Here is a 23,421-nt window from a genome sequence, read left to right on the forward strand (position 1 = left end):
CAACAGTCTCCATTTATTTGCTCAGTTTCCTCTGGTTTGGAATTTGACACTTAAAATTCTATCTTCCAGGTTTCAAAGTTGGAGTTCAGAGAAATCTTCCAGTTTTGAGCATCAACATTCCATGAACGATCGAAAATATTCAAGAAGCAGTTCTAGAGCTACATTTGACAGATTTTTTGAGAGTTTTTGGAGAGGATTTGGGAGAGGATCTGAGACAATTAATAGTTTGGAAAACAACCCAATAAGCATCCCTTCTCATGTAGATGGTCAGCCACGAAAAGATCACTCAGGTCCTAAGAAGACTAAAATCCTTGATCCTCAGGATCAATTTCTTCAAACATGGAACAAAATATTTGTGATTTCTTGTGTGATATCAGTGGCATTGGACCCACTCTTCTTTTACACCCCAGTTTTGAAGGTGAATGAGGAGAAGAAATGCTTAGAGTGTGGCTCGGACAAAACTTTGGCGATTATTGCTTCTGTTCTTCGTTCAGTCACAGATGCTTTTTATGCAATTCATATATACTTTCAGTTTCGAACTGGGATTATCCCACCTTCTTCTCGTCATGTGTTTGGAAGGGGAGAGTTGATTGATGATCCTATGGCAATCGCAAAAAGATATTTGTCCACATACTTCATTATCGACATTCTGGCAATCCTTCCGTGCCCACAGGTATATCAATCTCAAGTACCTGTAATCTGGTTTATTACTAAGATAGCTCTGTTACTTTTTACAAGTCTCTGCATAAATACATCGCTTATTATGAAACCAATCATAAAAAACTCGGAAAAGAAAAACTCAAGTCGTGTATTTGTTTTGTTTGTAAGCTGAATTATTAACAAATCTGAATTATCAACACACCTATATATCACACTATTGATGTTGTTGGAAGTTTAAACAAATCCAACGTAGGAACACTTTTGTACATTCTATGAATAAGACTTTTCGGTTTTTCAAAAGTGTCTTTCAATTTGTTAAAAGTTATTTTTTTATTTTTTAAGAGTAACTTAATGATGATCAAGTAGGATGAGTCTTATGTGCCTATATAGAATTTGATGCATTGTAATATATTTTTCAAAATATTAAAAAAGAATAAGTAAAGTTTAAAAATTTTTCCTTTTAAATTGGCATCAGACTACCAGGTCAGGTATCAAATTTTTCCAGAAATAGCTTCCAACTTTGACGTGTTAGAGTAGTACTTTTTGACGTGTTGCAGGTGGAAGTACTCTTGACGTGTTACAACTTTGACGTGTTGGAGTAGTACTCTCTCTCTCTCTCTAAGGTTCAAGTTACAATTTTGACGTGTTGCAGGTGGTAGTATTTTTGGCACCGAAAAGGGGAGTGCTATTGTTGAAGGAAATGTTGAAGGCAGTAATCTTCTCCCAATATGTGCCGAGGCTTTTGCGGATCTACCCACTATACGTAGAAGTAACTAGGACCTCTGGCATTCTGACTGAGACAGCATGGGCTGGAGCTGCTTATAATCTTTTCCTCTACATGCTAGCTAGTCATGTAAATTACGTAACCCTTTTTTTTTTTTTTGGGGGGGTTCAAATTCTTCAACCTATTAATCCAAGATTGTTTAACGAACAATGTATGTACCAGGTAGTTGGAGCCTTTTGGTACTTGTTTGGCATAGAACGACAGGATGCTTGCTGGAGAAATATGTGCAGGAACATTACAGGTTGTAAAGGTCCAATGGTTTATAACTGCACGGACGATGATCCACATCATGACCGTTTCCCAAATTTCTCCCAACATTTCGAAAATATTACAAATGCTTGTCGTATTGTTGAACAAGATGATCAGAAGGAAAACTCACCTACTGATCCGTTCGACTATGGAATATTTACTAAAGTTTTGAAGTCTGAAGTGGTGGCCGAATCAAATATAAGAAAGAAAGTGTCTTACTGCTTCTGGTGGGGTTTGCGTAGTCTGAGGTTAGTAATATATAAATCCTAGGAAAAATATCTCGTCGAGTTCTAATTTTTTGAACTGAAGCTAGGCCTCAAGTGAAAGAGAGGGGCCTTACAGCATTTGTTATTGTCAGTATGGATTTTTCGGTGAGCTAGCATTAATACTCAATCAATACTATAGGATCCATTGCATATGTTTATCCATATCTCATTTAATACGTACTCTCGAATTCGGATAAGAGATACTGACCTCACAGTGAGGGTGGCCGCCACAAAAAATTTCTTATTAAAGCTTTTTTTAGTATGTTCCATGCAAAGCTTGTTAACTTACAGTAAGTCATTTTTAACTTGTACCCTTCCTTTTCTTTCAGTTCTCTTGGCCAAAACTTGGATACAAGTACATATTTCTGGGAGATAGTCTTTGCTGTTTCCATAGCCATTGCTGGGTTGGTCTTATTCTCATTACTTATAGGCAATATGCAGGTAATACTTTGGTCCTCATGGATTCTCTTGCCAATCTATTGTTGTAGCATTAAGAGAACATTTTCATGCACTTATAAATTTGTCAATCCATGTACACCACATCTAACTAAACCTTCCAACTAATCGTTTTATACAGAATCAGATTCTCCGCTAATTCATCAATATAAATTACATGCTTAATTATAATTTGTATATATACTCCAGCCATCTTCAATCAACAGTTCTTGTATTCTATTTTAGCCTTCTAGCTGCTATGTTGCCAAGGAAAACATGATGATATGCGTCTGTTCTTTCTAATTCTATCCATTCAACTTCAACTAAAAACCTATTTGCAGAACAGTACTCATAGTTCTAGAATGGACTAAGGTGATATCATGTTTCTTGTGCTGTCATAGAAATATCTGCAATCCACAACAGTGAGAGTAGAAGAAATGAGAGTGAGGAAGACTGATGCCGAACAGTGGATGTCCCAACGTATGCTCCCTAACGAATTAAGGGAGCGGGTTAGACGATATGAACAGTACAAGTGGCTAGAAACAAGAGGTGTGGAGGAAGAGAATCTCATCCGTAACCTTCCCAAGGATCTTAGAAGGGACATAAAGCGCCATCTTTGCCTTGATCTTCTTATGAAGGTAATTCTTACCTTGATTGTTTTTGTGCATCATTTTGTCCTTTTTTTTAGCTAAGGTGTTCATTGAGTTAATTTTATCTTTAAGGTGCCCATGTTCGAAAAGATGGATCAACAACTGTGGGATCCGCTGTTTGATCGTCTCAAGCCAGTACTTTACACGCAAGACAGCTACATTGTTCGTGAAGGGGATCCAGTGGACGAGATGCTCTTTATCATGCGAGGAAACCTAGCCACTTTCACTACCAATGGTGGAATAACTGGTTTTTTCAACACTGCTGAGCTTAAAGCCGGTGACTTTTGTGGAGAAGAGCTTCTTACTTGGGCCCTATATGTCCAGTCGTCGACCACATTCCCCCTTTCAACAAGAACAGTGGTGGCAAAAGCAGAGGTTCAAGCCTTTGCTCTAATGGCCGAGGATTTGAAGACTGTGGCTTCTCAGTTTCGGAAACTTCACAGCAAGGAGTTGCAGCACACTTTCAAGTAAGGCTTTAAGCTATGCCTATTAACTTTTTGCATAATTATTAAATCGCTGCCAAAACAGACAAAGATGATGGTTTTTTCTTGCTTTGTTGCATTATCATTGTCACAAAGAATTATTTATAATAACTTAACACAAATATTCTTGAAGCGTTTAATAAAGAGTACAATAATCGCTATTTGAACTCTGATAATCTTCCTCACCTGCGCAAATGATCCTTGATATACTTAAGTATGCAAAAATCACTCTCAGGTTCTACTCCCAACAATGGAGAACATGGGCGGCCTGTTTTATCCAATCAGCTTGGCGCCGCTACTCTAAGAAAAACCATGACAAAGCTTTGCGTGATGCTGAAAATAGACTGCAATTTGCTTTGGCAAATGAAGCTGGGACCTCGGCAAGTCTTGGTGCAACTATTTATGCATCAATGTTTGCTGCCCGTTTACTTCGAGCCTTGCGACGACCAAAGGGTGGACGCACCAGTACCAGAGCGCCACAAAGAGTGCTACAGCTACTACCACCGAAGCCTGTTGTGCCAGATTTCAGTGCTGAAGGTCATTAATTAGTAGTATATATGGCGTTTCAAGTGATTATCACGCAAGTTTAGTTTTCACAAACATTGTTCATGTACAAGCGTTTTCTGTATGTAGGATGTGGTGTGTAACATGTACTAAGCAAATTCCCATCTTTATATTTTAGAGCCATGTTTTCATCACACTATAACAAAAATTTGATTTTGGGACGATTTTTGTTTGGGACAAAAGAAAATTGTCCCAAAAAAGGAGATCTAGGGACGAAATTCAAATTTCGATCCTAAAAAACGACAGGAGGTGTTTACCGTTCAAACGTGTTCGACAAGTATATGTAGGGACGAAGAATTTTGTCCCTAATAAAGTAAATGTTCGAACATCCACAAAAAACGCTAGAACAAAATAAATAAACATTTGAACGGAAATTATATATTATTGAACGATAATTTGGCACGTTAAGTGACAAAATTTAGCGGAACATTGACTTACCGTTCGAACAATATATAATAACGTTTGAACGCCAAGGTTAATCAATGTTTGGACCGATATTATATATGATTGAACGGGAAATTAGCGGGTTAAGTCAATAAATTTAGCGGGACATTGACTTATCGTTCAAACAATATACAGTACGTTCGAACGCCAAAGATAATCAATATTCGAACACATATTATATATGATCGAACGAGAAATTGGCGGGTTAAATAAAAAAATTTAGCGGGATATTAACTTATCATTCGAACAGATTATTATACCATTCAAACTAATAAGTTTTCAATATTCGAACGTAAAATAAAGTATTCGAACGGAGATTAGAAATATTCGAACGTGACATATTTTGTTCGAATGGTTACAGAATTTTTACAATTATTGATGGTAACAAAATACCTTACTTAATTATGGATAAATATTAATTTTTATAAAAGTTACCAATTATATAATAGGAATAATAGAAATCAACAATTAATTTAGAAAAGATAAAATAATAATAATAATTAATTATTTCATAATTAAATTAAATTCACGAAACACCAAATATTGTCCATACCAAAAACAAAAAAAATGTAAATAAAAAGTAGAAACTACTAAAATCTCAACTCTCTGCACACATCCTCGACTGCAATTAGGCATGTCTCTAGCTGTATCACTCGAGTATTAATCGTGACCTGAGTCATAGACATGGCATCAATCTTTGTACATAAGTGAGAGATGATAGCATTAATCTCTGTACCTAAGTCAGACATGGCAGTACAAATTTCGTACACACTACATCGATCATCGCTAATGTCAATTTGCTGATCTCTGCACGCACTATATCACTCATCTCCTTACGAGTAGCTGTGCATGATGCCTAAGCCTGCATGGATATCTCATCGGCCGATAGTCCTAGATCTCCTAGGTGTCCATCTCTCTGAGTATCAACCGAGTCTGGAATAGGACCACAAAGACGAAGTCTCAAGTGTCTCGTGCTTCGTGACAGGGTGGAGTTGTTTATCGGTCTCATCGGCTCCAAGACACACTCGGCAATATTTGACAAGACCCCAAATGTACCAAAAATGGGGTGATCAGGATCCCGAATGCAATATATCTGTTGTAATGTATCAGGCCTCTGATCGAATCCTATCGAATATATAACTCACTAGGTCGATAGGAATGCCACGAGTGATGTGTATCATAAACTTCGCTCGATTCATGCCAGCATCTGTCTTGTGCAACCGAAGATCAATATTGTTAACGATGATCAAGTTCATGATCTTGAAGAAAGCAGATAGATCTACATGCTTGATGCTCTTCATCTCATCATACAGAGGAGCATCTGGACCAACAACCAACTCCCTCACCTCATGATCAGTGAGGGCATTGAGCTCATCTGTACAGCTGATGCCTCATCCTCAGCTGTCTCTCCATCACCCTAAGCTGAAGACTCTTTAGGCACCACATTCGGATATGCAGTGCATAATCTAGGAATACCAATAAAATCAGTGAGTCTATCCACTAAAAATATAACTGAAGCTCCTCAGATAGAAATCGTATATGCTCTTCCGTCATCTAGGCTAGCACCATCGAGCTCTTTATAGAACTTAGAAACGATGTCAATATAAGACATTAGGTCCCATACTTCATCCTTCTGATCAAGGATTGGTGTCCAACCACGATAAGACTGATGTCAAGGAATGACCCTCCCAGATAAGAGTCAGAAAGTCAAAAATCTTTACCTGACGCTCTAATAAAATAGTCCTCTCTCGAATTGTTTCGATGGATGATTGCCCTGGTCTGCCACACTTACGTCCCCTATAAGAAATTATCAACCTGAAATTTAAGAAATAAAATATGTACGCAACATTAGTTATAAAATATAATATATTAATATTCACAAAATTATATATTAATTAAAACAATGACAAACTCGTTTTTGTTATATCGTTCGATTGAATCCACACCCGTTCGAACCTTAAAAATTTTACATCAGTGTTCGAACGTGAATCATATACATTCGAACACAGAAATTAAATTCAATTTGAACGTATGGTGAACCGATCAAATGTTCGACGTTTGAGTTCCTACTGTTTGAACGAATACAACATTGTACGAACGATATCTGGATCGAATTCAGTTATGGCTGAGTCAACTTAGCAGCCATGAAAATGAAAAGAATCCACAGATTCCTTTCGTTTCTTCCACAAATAACAACTACCCAATGATGTGTAAACAACCTACAGTGAGTTTCCATCGACCAAAAAATGAAATTTTCTTAATTTTTACAAATAATCTAACAAAACTTATTTAGAATAACCCAAACAAGGTATATAAGGAGCATACCACTTGAAAGAAATAAGTCTTCAACGGTGGTAGTGACAATGACGGCGACGATGGTGTTCGAATGTCTATGGGGTCCGTTCAATTTTGTTTAAATGGTTGTTATAAGGGTGACGGTGGCGTTGAAAAGCCTCCTCTGATATGTTATATATACAGAACCATTCAAATGATAAGTTCTACGTTTGAAAGGTTTTGACTTACCGTTTGAACAATATTATTTTCCGTTTGAACTGTGTTTATTTCAAATTTAGTAAATTAATTGATTTTTTATAATTAATAGATTATAAACTATATGACATTATATGTATAATATATCATACAGTGATTTCATATAGAAATACTATAATATATAGTATTAGTATATGCTAATTATCATATAGTATATACTAATATACTATATGATAATATACTATATGTAATATTTACCATAGTATAACATATGTATGTATGTATAGTATATACGTATTATATATTAAATGGACCGTGATCTGTCCTATAGCGTCTCAATCTATGGTATCTTCAGATATTTACAACTCAAGAAGCAATTCCATAACAAAATAGAAACTTATGCTTTCCAATCAATGCCACATGAACGCGTAATAGGACAAAATCAATGATTTGAACTGCACAAGATTTAAAGTTAATATTCATTTACAAGTCAGTATGTGGAGTAAACTTCATTTGGTGTGATGGGTTTGATTGGTCTAAAGAATTCAGGCTTGGGGGTCAGTACCACGCTTTGTGTACAAAGAACCTACATCTGGAACATCAGCATGAGAAGATGCCACTGAGGTAAGAGGCTGGAAGTTTGTGTTCCCTATAAACCAGTAAAGAGCCCATTTCAAATCGCAGAGGGTGTACTTGAGAGCTTTGGTCCAGTTTTCCTGCTTGTTGAAGCTCTGCGTGATGGAATAGGTTCCGACTTTGTCATTCTCAATTCTGCAATATTACAACGTAGAGACATGGACTTTTAGAGCTTGTTTGAATAATGAAATAAGATGAGAAATTTTCAAAACTTCTCAAAATTTCATTTTCAAATATCAAACACAAAACACTTTTCAATTTCACATATTCAACTTTTTCATCTAATCATTACAACTTTTACAAACTTCAAAACAAAACACAAAAATTAATACAACTATTTCTTTAATTTTATAATATTTATATTCAATTTTTTCTCTCATTTCTCAAAACCTAATAAAACATCTTAACTCAAACAATTTCACTACCATTCACAGAATTATGAGATACTAGTGTCCAAACGAGCCCTTAATATTTGCTTGATGCACAGGAACTGAAAATTTGATTAAATGTGAAATACTATATATAACTAAGTTGCTTACCATCGGCATTTCGCGAAAAAGAGAGAAAAGTTTGTTACATAAGCTAAATAGAACCTTTAAAAAATTGTCAATATTACATAGCTTTCAATACAGTTAGAACTTTGTGGGGATGTAATCAAGTGGGGTGGCTTCATTTACCATCCATGGAGCCTTGGGAGGCATCTTAATGATGTGCGATCAAAGGATGGTGGAGAAGATGGAAGATTGTGCGGAAGACTACATGGTAGCTTGTTCGTTCAAGAACGTTGTGGATGGATTCCAATGGGCTTTTGCAGGTGTTTATGGTCCTAATATAGACCATGCAAGAAAGTTGTTATAGGATGAGTTGGCTGGTGTAAACAGCATATGGGACCTAACTTGGAGTATTGGTGGTGACTTCAACATAACTTGGTTTCCGAGTGAAAGATCAGGTGGCTCTAGTTTCAATTCCATAATGGTAGAATTCTCAAACTTCATCTTTGAACAAGATTTACTATATCTTCCTTTTGCAGGTGGCTCCTACATTTGGTCGAATAACCGAGAACACCCCTCCTGGTCAAGGCTCGATAGATTCTTAGTATCACCTGAATGAGAAGCACACTACCCAAATCTTGTTCAAAAGAGACTCACCAAGCTTTGCTCAGACCATTTTCCCATTGTGCTTGATTGTGGAGGTATTCCTAGAGTCCCAATGTTTAAGTTTGAAAATGTGGCTGAAATCAAAGGAATTCATTGAGAGAGTCCGATAATGGTGGTCTTCATACCAATTTTAGGGAAACGCAAGCTATGTCATGGCAAGTAAATTGAAGGCTTCAAAGAAAGACCCGAAGGCTTGGAATGAGCAAGTGTTTGGCAATGTGGAATGCCAAAAACATACTCTGTTTAAAGAACTCAAAATCCGCAGAGGAGAGAGCTTCTAAAGTCCAAGTGTCTGCAGAACTTGAAAGGGTTACATTATTGGAGAAAATATCTTGGAGACAAAAATCAAGAGTATTATAGTTGAAAGAAGGGGACAAATGAACCAAATTTTCCCACTAGATGGCAAATTCACATAGGAGGCACAAAATTATCGAGACACTATTGGTGGATGGGGTGGCTACTTCAAATCAGCTAACGATCACGAACCACATTGTAAAGTACTATGAGCAATTGCTTTCGGAAGAATTTTCTTGGAGACCAAAATTTGAAGGATCTACCTTTGATGCTCTCGAGTCGCAAGAAGTAGCACATCTTGAGTGACCCTTCAGAGAGGTGGAGATCCGGAAGGCAATAAAAAGTATGGTGGATGACAAAGCTCCAAGTCCGGATGAGTTCCCTATGGATTGTTTTCAAACTTGTTGGGTAAGTAATCAAAGATGACATTATGGGTGTCTTTCATAAATTCCATGAAAATGGAAGGTTTGAAAAATGTCTCAATGCAACTTTATTGCTCTCATTCCCAAAAAACCAGGTGCGGTAGAGGTAAAAGATTATCGACCTATTAGCTTGGTGAGTGGGATGTACAGGATCATGTCGAAGGTGTTGGCGAATAGATTGAGCTTGGCGATGGAGAAGTTACTATCCAAGCCTCAACATGCCTTTGTTAGAGGAAGGAAAATTCTTGACTCGGTACTTATCGCAAACAAATGTTTGGATAGTAGACTCAAGTCGGGAGAGCTGGGTCTTTTGTGCAAAATAGACATGTGAAACGCTTATGACCAAGTCAACTGGAGCTTTTTGGTTTACATGCTCGCCCAATGTAGCTTTTGTTCAAAATGGTGTTCATGGATTACTCATTGCATCTCAACAGCTTGTTTCTTTATCTTGGTGAATGGCACCCCCGATGGGATTCTTTAAAAGCTCATGGGGTTTAAGACAAAACGATCCTCTTTCGCTGCAACTATTTGTTTTTGTAATGGAAGCCTTTAGCAAGATGATTTCAAAAGTTGTGGAGGGCGGTTTCCTCTGCAGATTTTCAGCAGGGGAAGGCAAGTATATCTCACCTGTTATTTCCAGAAGACACTTCAATTCTTTGCTTTGAAGCTATTTCGGGATTGAATGTGAACTTGACCAAATCAAAAGTAGTTACGGTGGAAGATGTTACTAATGTGGAGAGCATTGCTTCCATCTTGGGATGTAAGATATCTCATTTGCCGATGAAATATCTTGGCCTCTCCCCTTGGTTGCACCATTCAAATCAAAATCAATTTGAATGATATATTGGAGAAAATGGAGCAAAAATTGGCTAGCTGGAAGATGATGTACCTATCTAAAGGAGGTAGGGTTACTTTATTTAAAAGTGCTCTATCCAACTTGCATACTTATTTCTTATCACTATTCCGCTTCCTACCAAGGTGGCCCAATGCATGGAGAAACTTTAGCCAACAAGATTTCTTTTGTGTGTGTGTGTGTGTGTGTGTGTTTGGGGGGGGGGGGGAGGGGGGGGGGGGGGGGGGGGGGTACCGGAGAAATATAATAGAATCAAAGTACAGTGAAGTATGGGGCGGTTGGTGCTCCAAGGATGTAAGTGGACCGTGGGGCTTTAGAAGCACATAAGAAGAGGATGGGATGCATACAATAGAAATACCAGGTTTGAGGTGAGTGATGGACTTAAAATTAAATTTTGGCATGACATATGGTGTGGACAGCTTCATTGGGGTAGATACTCACACTCGACAATTTAAGAAAATGTCGATGCTTTGTCATGGAGTGGTGTTGTATGTGCAAAAAGAGTGGGGAGTTAGTTGATCATTTATTACTTCACTATGAGATTGACACGATATCATGGAACGACTTGGGTGATGCCAAGAAGGGTGATCCATTGCTTAGCTTCTTGGAGACGCCTTCAGGGTAACTCTTATATTGCAGCAATATGAAAGATGGCCCCAATATGCTTATGGTGGTGCATTTATGATAGTAAGTTTTGAAGATCGAGGGCAATCAATGGAAGAGCTTAGGAAATTGATTTTCAATACTTTACTTCATTAGTTGGTTGCAATTGATTTTGATGGAATGAGTTTCCATGAATGTCTTGTATCACTAAACTAGAACGCTCAGGTGACCCTCTTGTATACGTCCTGTATATCTAGGCTTTTGCCTATTCTTATGATCAATAAAATTTTGTTTACCGATCAAAAAAATATTATAAAATTTTCCTCTCGCCTTCCTTTGTTTCTATGTTAGTGATGGGAAACCTCACAAACTTTTCTTGAGTAAAGATAGAAATCAATAGCTCTTTATGATGGCGTGTAAAAATAACATAGCCATCAACAGTCATATAACTATAACATATAAGCTCTGTAACTATCTTATATTCAATAACTAAAACTCACTCCTTACAAAACTAATTAAAAAAATGAGTGGAGAAAACCAAAAAGACACATGTTAGAAAAACTAAAAGGATCTACTAATATTAAATGAAAATTAGTAACTTAATTACATCTAATGCTTTCATTTTGATAACTTTTAATTGATTAAATATATTATGTTATTAGCTAAACTCTTCTATTCGCCTATCATCTCACCAGGTCCACCTTGGACGTTCTAGGGAGAGAGGAATTGCATGCTACAAGCAAGATGCAAACAGTTTTATTAAGAAAAAAAGGGCTAAAATTGAGCAGTCTCAGTTGGAGATGGGATACACATGCCAATTTCCTAACTGCAACCTTCCCAAAATTTAGATTTGATGGTACAAAAGCAAGTAACATGACAAATAAGGCAACTATATATGAAGGCCACTCATCTCTTTTGGCTACATTGATGAAGATATACTCTCAGTGACTTGCACTCAGACGGATAAATGAAATAATAATAGTAAACAATAGAAGACTTACTTATAGGGCAATTTGAAGTGTTTGTCAGGAGGTATGTTGTTTTCTAGATCCTTCAAATGTGCAAACTCGGCAAAGTCCTTGAGGCATGTTGCGAACAGTGTCATTGCTTTGTCATAACGAGTGCTCCAAAACAAGTTCACAGGGCCAAACCTAGATAAAATAAGAAACAACATGAAAAACAGAAACTTGAACCATATGCATCTTCCTAACATCAAATATATGATCTTATGGCTAAACCTGACTTCTCACATATGTCAGCTATTCATACACAAAACTCAAGTGGAGACATTGGTTATTGATCTCATTTAACTAGGCCACATGGAATTTGTTGGGAACAGGTCAAATAGTCAATTAAATCCTCACTTAATTCACAGTGTGCAGGTTGCTGATGCTGGTGCTCTTTTGGTTTCATACTGCACTTAGTTTATTAAGTTAAATGAGATCATTTCAACACCAGTTCCATATCAAGGAAATATAACACTTACAGCTCATAAGTATTGTTGTTGCTGTCCATAATTCGAGGGTAGCTGCCCATAGGAATAATTTTTATTCGATATCTAAAACAAGATGACTTAAGGATGTCACTTGTCATTTTAGAAACCATAATATGAAACAATCAAGAATGTATGACAATGTGGAATGTATGTATTTATTAGAGTTTGCAGAAGCCTCTCTTCTTCATAAAGTAAACAGAATAGATTCCCTCATTGTACTGCAGCTTATGCAAGCATGCATTTAAATGATTTCTGATGGTAGGAGCAAGGCATTTTCTAAACTGATTAGTAATAACCATGTCCTGCATCAAATCCAATTCAAGAATTTTAGGCATTGACTACCGTGCTAACCTAACAATCAAATATCGTTCCATCTAGAAAGCCAAATTGAACTATTATATTAGGCTCAAAGCATGTACATCATGCCCTGGTACATAAATGATCTTCAATATCAACAAAATACTTAAGAATATTTGTTTGTCATTTTTTGGGTCTTAAACTGATTTTAACTTTTTTTTTAAAGAGAAAATACAAAAGCGTGCTTTTCAACACTTATTTAAAGCTCACACAAAAGCACGCCATCCATCCATGCACTTCACTTTTGTTAAACATAGTGCCTTTAGCCTTGTGCTTTTACCAACAATGATTTTGACTCAATTTTCATAAGGTGCATGGACACCGGAAAAAAAAACAAAAAGAAAAAAGAAAAAAGGCAACTCTAGACACTAGCCCTTTATCCTTTTCAGCATCATCAGCTACAGTAATATACAATTAAGATGGGAAAACATAATTATATAATTATATAACAGCTCAATAAAGACATAAATTTTTATTGATAAAGGATACTGAAACTTTGGCCGGTAATATTGACACATTGTGTGGAGGAGAAGGCAAGCTTGGCCCCAAGCAGCATTTATCTCATCCCACTCAACCTATATGATTCCAGAATATGATAAATATCATAATTAAAACCTAACTATCAGATTATTGTGAAACAAGTATTAAAAAGAGAAGTTCATTTAAAGCATACACTAGTAAAACTAATGGATAGAAGGAAAACTAAATGCCACACAGTCTCTAAATAGGAAGAGAGTACAAACTTATGAGGCAAGCAACAGCAGAGGTGCAATGAGTCCATAAAGCACAGGTATCTTCATTTTTTTTTTTTTTTTTTTTTTATATGATAGGTAAACAAAACTATATTAATCAAAGAATTAGGCAAAGCCCGATACAAGTAAGAAAATACACAGTGTGCCCTAGCTAGGACGGCGCCAAAGAATTAAGGAAGTCTTGAAGGTCCATGCCATTAAAATCAACAGCAATGGTCCATGTACATAGAGTGTTGTAAAATAAAACTTTTAAGTTCCGCTAAAGATCTCTCTGTCTTCAAACGTCTTGGCATTGCGTTCCTGCCACAAGCACCACATGATACAAATAGGGACCATCTTCCAAACTGCTTTAATTTGCTTCAAGCCTCCTAAGATTGTCCAGCGGCCAGCACCGCCACTATAGTCTCCGGCATAACCCAAGCCAACTCTACTCTACCGATCACCTCATTCCACAACACCCTTACTACACATATAACACCAATCCACTATGATTACCCTCATTTTCCTCAAATTGTCAGTTGTGAGAATTTTGCCCAACGATGTTGTCCACATGAAAAAGGAAGCTTTGGAAGGTGCCTTGTGTCTCCAAAGTCTTTTCCAGGGAAAATAAGTGTTAGGCTCTTGAGTGAGAACCTTATAAAAAGAACGAACCAAGAATGCACCTTTCCTAGCAGGTGACCACCATAGTCCATCTTCTTGTTGAGTATTCGGCTGAACGGAATACAAGAGGCTGTAAAAACCAGCAACGCTGCTCATCTCCCAATCTTGTGCTTCTCTACTAAAACTAATATCCGAATGGATCTAACCCCCTAAAAGCCCCATGATATCCACCATTGCAACTTCTTCATCACTTGCGATTTGGAATAATGACGGTAAAGAAACTTGTAGTGGGGTATCCCCACAACAAATATCTTTCCAAAATTTAATCTTGGAACCCTCCCCCAATTGTAATTGAGTGTGACGAGTAAACAACCCCCCCCCCCCCCCCCAATACTTTTCTAATGTGTTTCCACAATCCCATTCCATGTGCTCCTCTAACTTCTTTAGTACTCCATCCCCCCCAGATGCCTACATATTTATGTTCAATCACCACCTTCCACAAGGCTTATGGTTCTTTATTATATCTCCACAACCATTTTTCAAGTAGCGTCCGATTAAAAATCCACACATTTCTAATACCCAAACCACCATTGGAGATAGGACGGCATACCATATCCCACTTCATATTGCAAGTTGTGTCAGACATCCTAAATACTAGGCTACAACCTTGTTGTCATCAGGCCACTTGCCATTTTTCATTTCAGCAGACAACTTAGTTTTCGAATTACCAAATATGCTAAACATTTTTATTTTTGGAAAGAAAACCTGCTGAACTTTAACACCTATGATATGCAGTTGGCAACTATGATATCCATTTAGTAATTTAGATGTATCATAAGTGTTATAAATCTGCCGAAATGGAAATCCCCAAAATGGAAATACTAGGCTACAACCTTGTCATCAATTTAGTAATTTAGAAGTATCATCCTATGAATATGGTGATGGATAAGATTATTTCTAAGCCCTAAAATGCTTTTGTTCGGGATCGGCAAATACTTGATTTTGTGCTGATTGCTAATGAATGCTTACATGGTAGGTTGAGGGAGGGCGTTCTGGGAGTTCTCTACAAGCTTGATATGGAAAAGACGAATGATCATGTGAATTGGGATTTCCTTTCCTCTATGCTTAGGAGATGTGGTTTTGGGGATAGGTGGTGTGGGTGGATTAGACATTGTGTTTCTACTGCTCGGTTTTCAATGTTAGCAATGGAAATCCTTGTGAGTTTTTTCAAAACTCGAGGGGCTTGAGACAGGGGGATTTGTTATCTCCTTTTCTCTTTGTTATTATCATGAATGCATTGAGCCGTATGGTGGAGGCTGCTGTAAGGGGGTTTTCTCTCCAGTTTTACAATGGGAAATGCTAATAATGGAACTATCACAATTTCATCTTCTTTTTGCAAATGACATCCTTATCTTTTGTGATGCTGATCGTGGACAGATTCAAACCTTAAGGGCTGTATAATTATGTTTTGAAGTTGTTTTGGGCCTTAAGGTGAATTTGGGAAAGTCGAAGATGGTTCCGGTGGGGGATGTGTGAAATATCAACTGTTTGGCGGATCTTTTGGGCTGTAAAGTCGCTTCTCTTCCTTTGAAATATCTTCGTCTTCCATTGGGGGCGTCTTTCAAGGCTAGGAATATTTGGGATGGGGTGGTTGAGAAACAAAAGATTAGCAGGATGGAAGCAACTATACTTATCAAAAGGGGGTAGAATTACTCTTATCAAAAGTACCATTTCCAATCTTCCTACTTATTTTCATTCTTTATTCCCATTGCCTGTAGGAGTGGCAAACCAAATTGAGAAGTCATTTCGTGCATTTCAATGGGGTGGAGTGGGAGAGGAGAATAAATTTCATCTTGTGAGCTGGAATAGAGTTTGTTGTCCTATTGTAAATGAAGGTTTGGGGGTACGAAATTTGAGTAGTTTTTTTTTTATAGGTAAAAATCAGTTTAATTGAAAAAAGAAATTTTAGTTTTAATAAGGCTTTATTGGGGAAGTGGCTGTGGAGGTATCAAATGGAAGGGGAATCGATGTGAAGCAAGGTTATTGATCGGAAGTATGGGAGCGATTGGGGGGGTTGGTGTCCTAAGGAGGTTAGGGGAACTTATGGTGTGAGTCTTTGGAAATTCATTAGAAAGGGGTGGGAGGAATTTGTTAAATATGTTAATTTTGTTGCTGGAGAGGGCTCAAGGATTCACTTTTGGTTTGATGTTTGGTGTGGTGAGCATGCTCTTTTTAGAATGTTTCCGGCTATTTTTCGAATGGTAGCTAATCAGCATGCATCCATTTCAGACTTGTTGATCCTTTCTAATGGTGCCTTGCAGTGGGATGTTTGTTTTATAAGAGCTGTCCAGGATTGAGAACTTGATGAGGTTGCAGATTTTTATACTTTCTTGTATTCTCTGGGTATCAGAGGTAATGAGAGGGACAAAATGTTATGGAAGCATACAAGGAGTAAAAGGTTTTCGGTTCGGTCATATTATAAGGTGATGACTGTTCAGCATTGCAGTTATTTTTCGTGAAAGCGTAATTGGAGGTCACATGTGCAGTCCAAAGTTGCTTTTTTTATTTGGACAGCATTGCTTGGGAACATTTTGACGATCAATAATTTGAGGAAACGTGGCTTCTTGTTATGGAGTGGTACTTCTTGTGTAAGAAACATGGTGAATCAGTGGATCATTTTCTTCTACATTGTGAGGTGGCCAAGGCTTTATGGGATGGTGATTTTTGTAGAGTTGGGCTGGCTTGGATAATGCCTATGAAAGTAGTGGAGTTACTTGCGTGTTGGAATGGGCTTCATAGTTGTCCTCAATTGGCTGCAGTGTGGAAGATGGTTCCTTTGTGTCTTATGAGGTATTTGGTGGGAAAGGAACAAGCGGTGCTTTAACAATAAGGAGCATAGTGTAGAGGAAATCTGAAAATTTTTTGTATTCTCTTTACTTCAATGGTTTTCCGCTATTGTACCTAATTGAGGGTCTGCTTCTGAATTTTTGTTTTCGTTTTCTACTTCTAGAATGTAATTTGGTGTTTCTTTTGTATACTTCATGTGTACATGGGCTCCGACTAATTCGTTCGATGAATAAAAGTGGCTTTCTCACTTATAAAAAATAAATAAATCTGCCGAATTTTAACACCTATGACATCAAGTTGGCAACTACCAAGTAATGACATTGAGAGCAGAATTTCAAATGGAATGAAATATTTATCCAGCAAAATGTCGAGTTTCCAATACAGTCTACTAAACAAGGTAGACGAAGGACAGACTTCCAATTAACTGCAAGAAAAAACAGTTCTCAAAGGGAAGACAAAGTGAGGGAGAGCGGGCACACGTAGTTTACATACCGGAACTTTAGGAAGCCTTCCAAGTCGAAAATTGTTAATTGTACCAAATTCTCCTTCCTGACAGATGGGGAAGGCATCATTGAGCACATTAGTTCGCTTCAACAACTCCAAATGTGCTTGGGAAACTTCAATTCGTGCCAGAATTGCATCTCTCTCTTCCTGTTGGCCATCATAGATTTTGTTCTCATAAGATATTAAAAAAAAAAAAGGCATACAAAAATCAGGCTTTGTTAGAAAGTACATAGAAAAAAAAAAACTGCCCATTTCTAGAAGAATCGAACAAAACCTTTGAGTTACCACAATAAACTAAAACATTCGTAGAAAATATCAATATTTTTAATTCTTTTACTTGCAAAAAACAAATAATCATATTTTTGTTTGGCATACACAACTCATATACTCACATGGAATGAAAAAGTTACCATCCATCTTTTACCTATTAGGAGAGGAGATGCAAGTTGGTCCAAGAACCACAAGCAAAATAACATCATATAAACACACCATATAACCACTAGCAGCAATAGTGGTATTAGCAACAATAAGCATTTTAATTCTCAATAAATTAATCAGTTAAGGGATAGTCAAAACCTACATTAGAAACAAATATATAAGAAATAAAAATTCAACATCAAAGAAGCTTAAAAAACCATGTAAGAATAACTTCACTGGATAACAACCAAGCATAAATAACCAAAATTTGAGGAATAACAATTGGCCAAAGAGTAGGATCAGCAACACACCTGGTGTGAAATTAATTGAAACTGAAAATTATTAAACTCGTGCCAATACCTGTTACACATTGAATTGATGAAGCATAAACAACTAATCATTTTAGAAGCTCAAGGGTTTATTTAAAGAAAGAGACATGTATAAAGCATTTCTAATTGACAAAAGCAGTAAAAGAAAAGAAAAATCGGATGCATTCTTCTATATTATCAGGGAAGTACTGAAAAAATGATTTCACCAAACAGTGTGGAAGAAGAAACTAACCGCTCCTCCAATTCTTTAAAGCGGCTAGATTTCAACTCCAGCTCCTTCAGTTCAGCATTTACTTCAGCCTTCTGTCTCTCTGTTTCTTCAATTGCAGCTTCAAGTTTTCTCTCTTCTTCCTCAATCTAACACCAACCATAAATTAATGAGTTAGCATTTGGGCCTCAGATAAAAATATTTGTAATATCATACAATATCTAGTATCGTCTTAAGCAGCGTATATGATAAAAGATGTCCTAATAAAATCACAACCCTTCTTAAAACACTCAATTAGTGAATCATTTCGTCCAGTTAAATTGCAGACATACTAGTCTCCTGGCCTCATTAATTACAAGACCTTCATACATGTGAAGCTGGCATAAAACCAACGAAGATGGAAATTTTTTAATATAAAATAAGTAGCCAACGATGGATTTCCTAAATTTAAGCATAATCACTTGCATTTACTTACTTCATAAATTAAAATAGATTTATTATATATTCGACATATAACAACATTCCCCACCTTCCCCACCTGCCAAAATGGAATAAGCATTCTCGCAGCCCTTAAGTGCTCAAAATGCCTAAGTTACCAGTGCAGATCAACAAATTGCATCACAAAACTCAATACTCCTCCAAAAATGAAGAGCTGGCAAACAACTTTTACCATCGAATAAATAGTGAGTGAACTCTTTAAATAGATGTACAAAGTCCCTGTAAATCTAAAACGAAAAAAAAAAGCAGGACACACAAAGTGTGAATCATGAATGGATTGGGTCCCGTTAAGCACCTTTAGTTTCTCCTTCAGAAAATCAGCCTCGCTAAGAACAACTCGCGTGTCTCCCTCCAAGCGCTTAAGACAGGCTTCATATGCTTCAATATCCCTATTTACATCTTCAACCTCCTTGTCAAGTTTGTCAGACAACACCCTCATGCATTCTAGGCATAGTGGCTGGTCAACCTGTGGAACATGAACAACAACCAGACTGTAACATAAAATATGACATTATTGATCAAAATTTAAAAATTGACTTTACGTTTCATATGAGTTCCTTTACATTAAGTATACCTGAGTCTGGGTTGTGGCGATCTCAAATGCACGTTTTAACACAGTTATAGTTGAGTGAAACCCAGAGTTGTGAGGCTGCAAAGGACCATTGGATCCTGCTTCAGTTGATGGCAAATGAGTCCCACTTCCATCAGATGCAGACTCAGACTTATACACGACCACAAAGGACTCTTCCATTGTCTTCCCCGGCTGACTCATATCAGGTGGCCCAACTCCACTGCGAGGACGAGGAGGAATCCCTTGTGACTGGGGTTTCTGCTTTGGTAGCACAACAAAAGAGTTGTCCATGCGAGTTGAACCTAACACACTGTTGGCCCCATGAATTGAAGACCCTTGCATTCCTGCACATGCTCATTGCCAAACCACACTAATCAAGAAAAAACCTAATACTACCTTAATATTTTTTTTAATATTAAGCAAATTCTAACAGAAAAAAGGAAACTGAAATAACAAAAGGAATCGGGGGCAGTTATCGATACGGGGAGTTTTGATAAATAGAGTTAGTAATACGGTGCATTTCATGTTTTGTAGTGTTAGAAGCCGTTTAATGAAACGGTGAGTTTTGAGCTGTTAAGAATGGGATTGCGTTTTATGTTGTAAAGTTTGCGTTTTTAGTCTTCTTTTCATTCTGCATCTATAAAAGCAGATGAGATTCACATGTAAAGGATCTGGGATTAATACAGTTCTGAATTTGGGAGGTTGGGAATTCCTTGTCAAGATTCACCATGGAATCTGGCATTTGATTATCATTTCGTGTGTCATTCTATCTTCTACTTTAGTTGTGTGATTGAGTGAGATTTGTATTACTGGAGTGGGAAGAAAGTGCAGTAGTGTTCTTGAATATACAAGAACGTTACAAGTAGACAATTTTACCTGTTCACTATTTTGTAGCATTCTAAATAGTGAAAAATTTTAGGTCCCGCATGGTCATATGATTCGTATCCGAATGCATTTTATTTATGCAGGCAATGAATTTGCTAACTAGGGCTCGCCTCCTTTATAATAAGGCCTAATATGCCAGAAAGACAGTGATGCACATACACGCATTGACAGAGAGAGGTAAATGGACAATTAAGGTACATTTTATTTTAAAATCACTCAACTTAAAAGAAAGGAAAGTTATTGGCACTCCACAACCAGAGTCCAAATACTAAAGTAAGCTCAGAAATAAGAATGAATGCAGGACCACACCATTGCAGTTAAATACACTGATTTCGTCAGGAATTTTGAAATTAAGCCCCGAAAAGATAGAATAACGCTGAGTATCCAAACTCAAGTATTATAATTAATCGAAAAGAAACAAAAACAAAGACATAGACTATCAGAATAAATTAAAATTATCAAAGCGAAACATAGGATTTTATTCAAATGGTCCTTACAATCTATTCGCTAAGAGAGATGCATAAGAGCATAAAAATAAGCAATTACAAAAAAGGATACGAAAAAGAAATCGCACATATGAACAATTCCGTGTTCCAGGCTAAAAGGATGAACCAATTAAATAAAAAGATGAATTCGTTCGCAAAGCTAACTTATGAATTCAAAGAAGCTAACCGGAGCGAGAAGAGTAATCGTTCAAGAACTTGTCGGCGTAAGGATCAACGCCAACGATGGAGAGGGGGTGGCGGCAGTTCTGGCAGACCCATCGAGGCAAAGTAGGATCCACCGGGAGGGAACGACTCTTATCCGCCATGCTCTCTCCTTCTTCCTTGACTCCTATTATGCTGCTTAGCTACAGAGAACAAATCAAAACAGTTTGGAGCTTGAAATTTGTTTTCTCTCTCGTTTCTGAGGTATTTCTTCCTTCTCCTTTCTCTTTCTTTCCCAAATTTTTTTTTTTATTTTTCCTTTCTTTCTTTGGTTTATTTTCCGATTTATTTTTAAAAAGTTCAAAACAGAGCGATCGGGTTGGATACCGCACCGCCGTGACGTCGTGCACCTGCCACTAGGTCAATTGTACGCATCATCATAGGATGTTTTTATTTTCTTTAAAAAATATTCTAGTCACTAAAAAAAAATTATATAAAAATAATTCTATAAAATTATATAACTTGATAGAGTTCTTCAATTTTTATTATAAAATAGATCTAATAGATCATATAAACTCACATCATTTATGAGATTATTTTATATAATTCACTTATAGATATAAGAATATTCTTTTTGTATCACAAATATGTCTAAAGTATTCCTCATATATTTTAATTTTTTAATTTAAAAAAATACAAAATTTATTAGTGATAACTTTTTTAAACATTTAAAAAGATAAAAATAAAAAATAAAAAATAAAATACATTAGAAACATTTTTGAAAGCATATAGACATCCAAGCATTTTCTTTCCTTTTGTTTTTTTTCCCCCTACCCTCTTTACTTTTTGAAATAGTTTTGATTTCTATTTTTATAGTATTTTAAATTAAAAATTTTATTTACAAGTTAATAGATGTTCTAACTTAACAAAACTCTTGAAGCAGCCGATTCCAGGTTAATAGCTTTGTTTAGAGCCTATGGTCTCTTTCACCAAAGCAGCAAGAGCATTGGCATTAACTTTATTAAAATTATCTCTAAAATTTAATAAAAAGTATATAATTTTTATAAATCCAAAACTTTCCTAATCATGACTTCACATTGAATTAGCTATTGAATTCATCAAAATAATAATATAATATTATTTTTTTAATAAAAATATTTTTATTTTTTTTCATATTTTACAATTACATTAATCATATGTTAATTAATAATTTAATTTGATTCTTACATTATTATTACAAGACAGTTGGAAATTAAACGTAAATAAAAAAGACTTTTAGAGATTAAAAGTAAATAAAAAATAGATTTGATGAGTGAATAGTATCCCTTCAAATTTGAAGAAACATATCCATTTACTGTAGCTCAAAGTCTCACACTTATATCGTTGACTAATCCAATACAGCCCTATTTTGATAAAATTCATCAAATTTTATATTTGGCTAGACTTTTGATAAAGTCAATGCCAATGCTCTAAAAAGTCAAGTTTTTTTCTAATGAAGATAAAAGGTATTGGCTCATTTATTTTTAGAAATGAGATGAGATGAGTTGATATTAAAGTTAAAAAGTTGAATAAAATATTGTTAGAATATATTTTTTAATATTATTTTTGTTTTGAAATTTGAAAAAGTTGAATTGTTTATTTTATTTTGTGTGAGAATTTAGAAAAATTGTAATGATGAGGTGAGACAAAATGAGATTTTTTCTGAAAACAAACGAGGCAACTACTTTTGAGTCTGCAAAGTCCGATTTCATTGATAACAATTCTCTCTATGATTCGCTTTTCTTGGGTTCGAAGTTTACTTGGTTTCATAGAAGACATGTATTTATATTTGGGAAAGACTTGATCGTGCCCTTGGCAATCATTCCTAACTCTTCATTTTCTGATCAAAAAATTGTCTCGTTTGTTTTCACAGATAAAATGAGATGAGAGTTAAAAGTTGAATAAAATATTATTAGAATATATTTTTTTAATATTATTTTTATTTTAAAATTTAAAAAAGTTGAATTATTTATTTATTTTATATGAGAATTTAATAAAATTGTAATGATTAGATAAAATGAGATGAGATAAGTTAAGAAGTTTCTTAAGAACAAAGAAGACTACTAAAATGCTTGATCTATTGTCGTGTAATGATGTAAGGATGTAATATATGAGAAAAGCTATTTTGTCGCCCCAACGGTATTGCTCAAATGTACTGCTTGATGAATTTTTTTTTTTTTTTAACTTAATGATTTAAGAGTGATTTTAAATATATTTATATATTTTTTATTTTTTAAAAATATTTAAATATATTAAAAAAATATTAATAAAAAAATGATAAAA

General features: G+C 35.9%; 2 protein-coding genes across 6 annotated transcripts in view; one reads left to right on the top strand and one right to left on the bottom strand.

Annotated features, from left to right (window-relative positions):
- The window catches only part of LOC121235934 (cyclic nucleotide-gated ion channel 1-like), a 45,826-nt gene extending 41,602 nt beyond the window's left edge, over positions 1–4,224 (top strand). For 3 of the 4 annotated variants that reach the window (XM_041132381.1, XM_041132389.1, XM_041132396.1), the window contains exons 3-9: positions 70–673; positions 1,313–1,513; positions 1,607–1,941; positions 2,289–2,400; positions 2,796–3,032; positions 3,117–3,511; positions 3,762–4,224. In XM_041132381.1, coding sequence (XP_040988315.1) covers positions 70–673; positions 1,313–1,513; positions 1,607–1,941; positions 2,289–2,400; positions 2,796–3,032; positions 3,117–3,511; positions 3,762–4,071 — 2,194 coding nt within the window. In that variant the 3' untranslated portion in view covers positions 4,072–4,224. The remainder of the gene's footprint in view (positions 1–69; positions 674–1,312; positions 1,514–1,606; positions 1,942–2,288; positions 2,401–2,795; positions 3,033–3,116; positions 3,512–3,761) is intronic. The other variant, XM_041132403.1, reaches the window with a different exon arrangement.
- A 3,182-nt stretch (positions 4,225–7,406) lies between these two features.
- Positions 7,407–21,493, bottom strand: LOC121235975 (beclin-1-like protein). 2 transcript variants are annotated; one of them, XM_041132451.1, is made up of 12 exons: positions 21,459–21,493; positions 21,270–21,394; positions 21,125–21,217; positions 19,571–19,911; positions 19,292–19,462; positions 18,523–18,647; positions 18,273–18,321; positions 17,533–17,691; positions 13,331–13,416; positions 12,476–12,547; positions 11,991–12,140; positions 7,407–7,795 (listed from the first exon to the last, which is right to left on the bottom strand). In XM_041132451.1, exons 4-12 carry the CDS (start codon positions 19,907–19,909, stop codon positions 7,570–7,572), a joined length of 1,377 nt encoding a protein of 458 aa, XP_040988385.1. In that variant the 5' UTR covers positions 19,910–19,911; positions 21,125–21,217; positions 21,270–21,394; positions 21,459–21,493; the 3' UTR covers positions 7,407–7,569. The 2 variants fall into 2 exon arrangements, with proteins under 2 accessions (XP_040988385.1, XP_040988376.1); XM_041132442.1 differs by lacking the exon at positions 21,459–21,493 and having other exon boundaries at positions 21,125–21,393.
- Between the last annotated feature and the right edge of the window lie 1,928 nt (positions 21,494–23,421).

Source organism: Juglans microcarpa x Juglans regia, chromosome 1D (assembly GCF_004785595.1).
Source record: "Juglans microcarpa x Juglans regia isolate MS1-56 chromosome 1D, Jm3101_v1.0, whole genome shotgun sequence".
NCBI classification, from domain to species: Eukaryota; Viridiplantae; Streptophyta; class Magnoliopsida; order Fagales; family Juglandaceae; genus Juglans; species Juglans microcarpa x Juglans regia.

Coding starts and splice junctions, on each gene's coding strand:
- LOC121235975 (XM_041132442.1), bottom strand. CDS start 21,263: ATGGCGGATAAGAGTCGTTCCCTCCCGGTGGATCCTACTTTGCCTCGA. Junction 18,322..18,522: donor TTTAAAGAATTGGAGGAGCG/GTTAGTTTCTTC, acceptor AATGTGTAACAG/GTATTGGCACGAGTTTAATA. Junction 13,417..17,532: donor GAAGGCTTCCTAAAGTTCCG/GTATGTAAACTA, acceptor GGAATCATATAG/GTTGAGTGGGATGAGATAAA.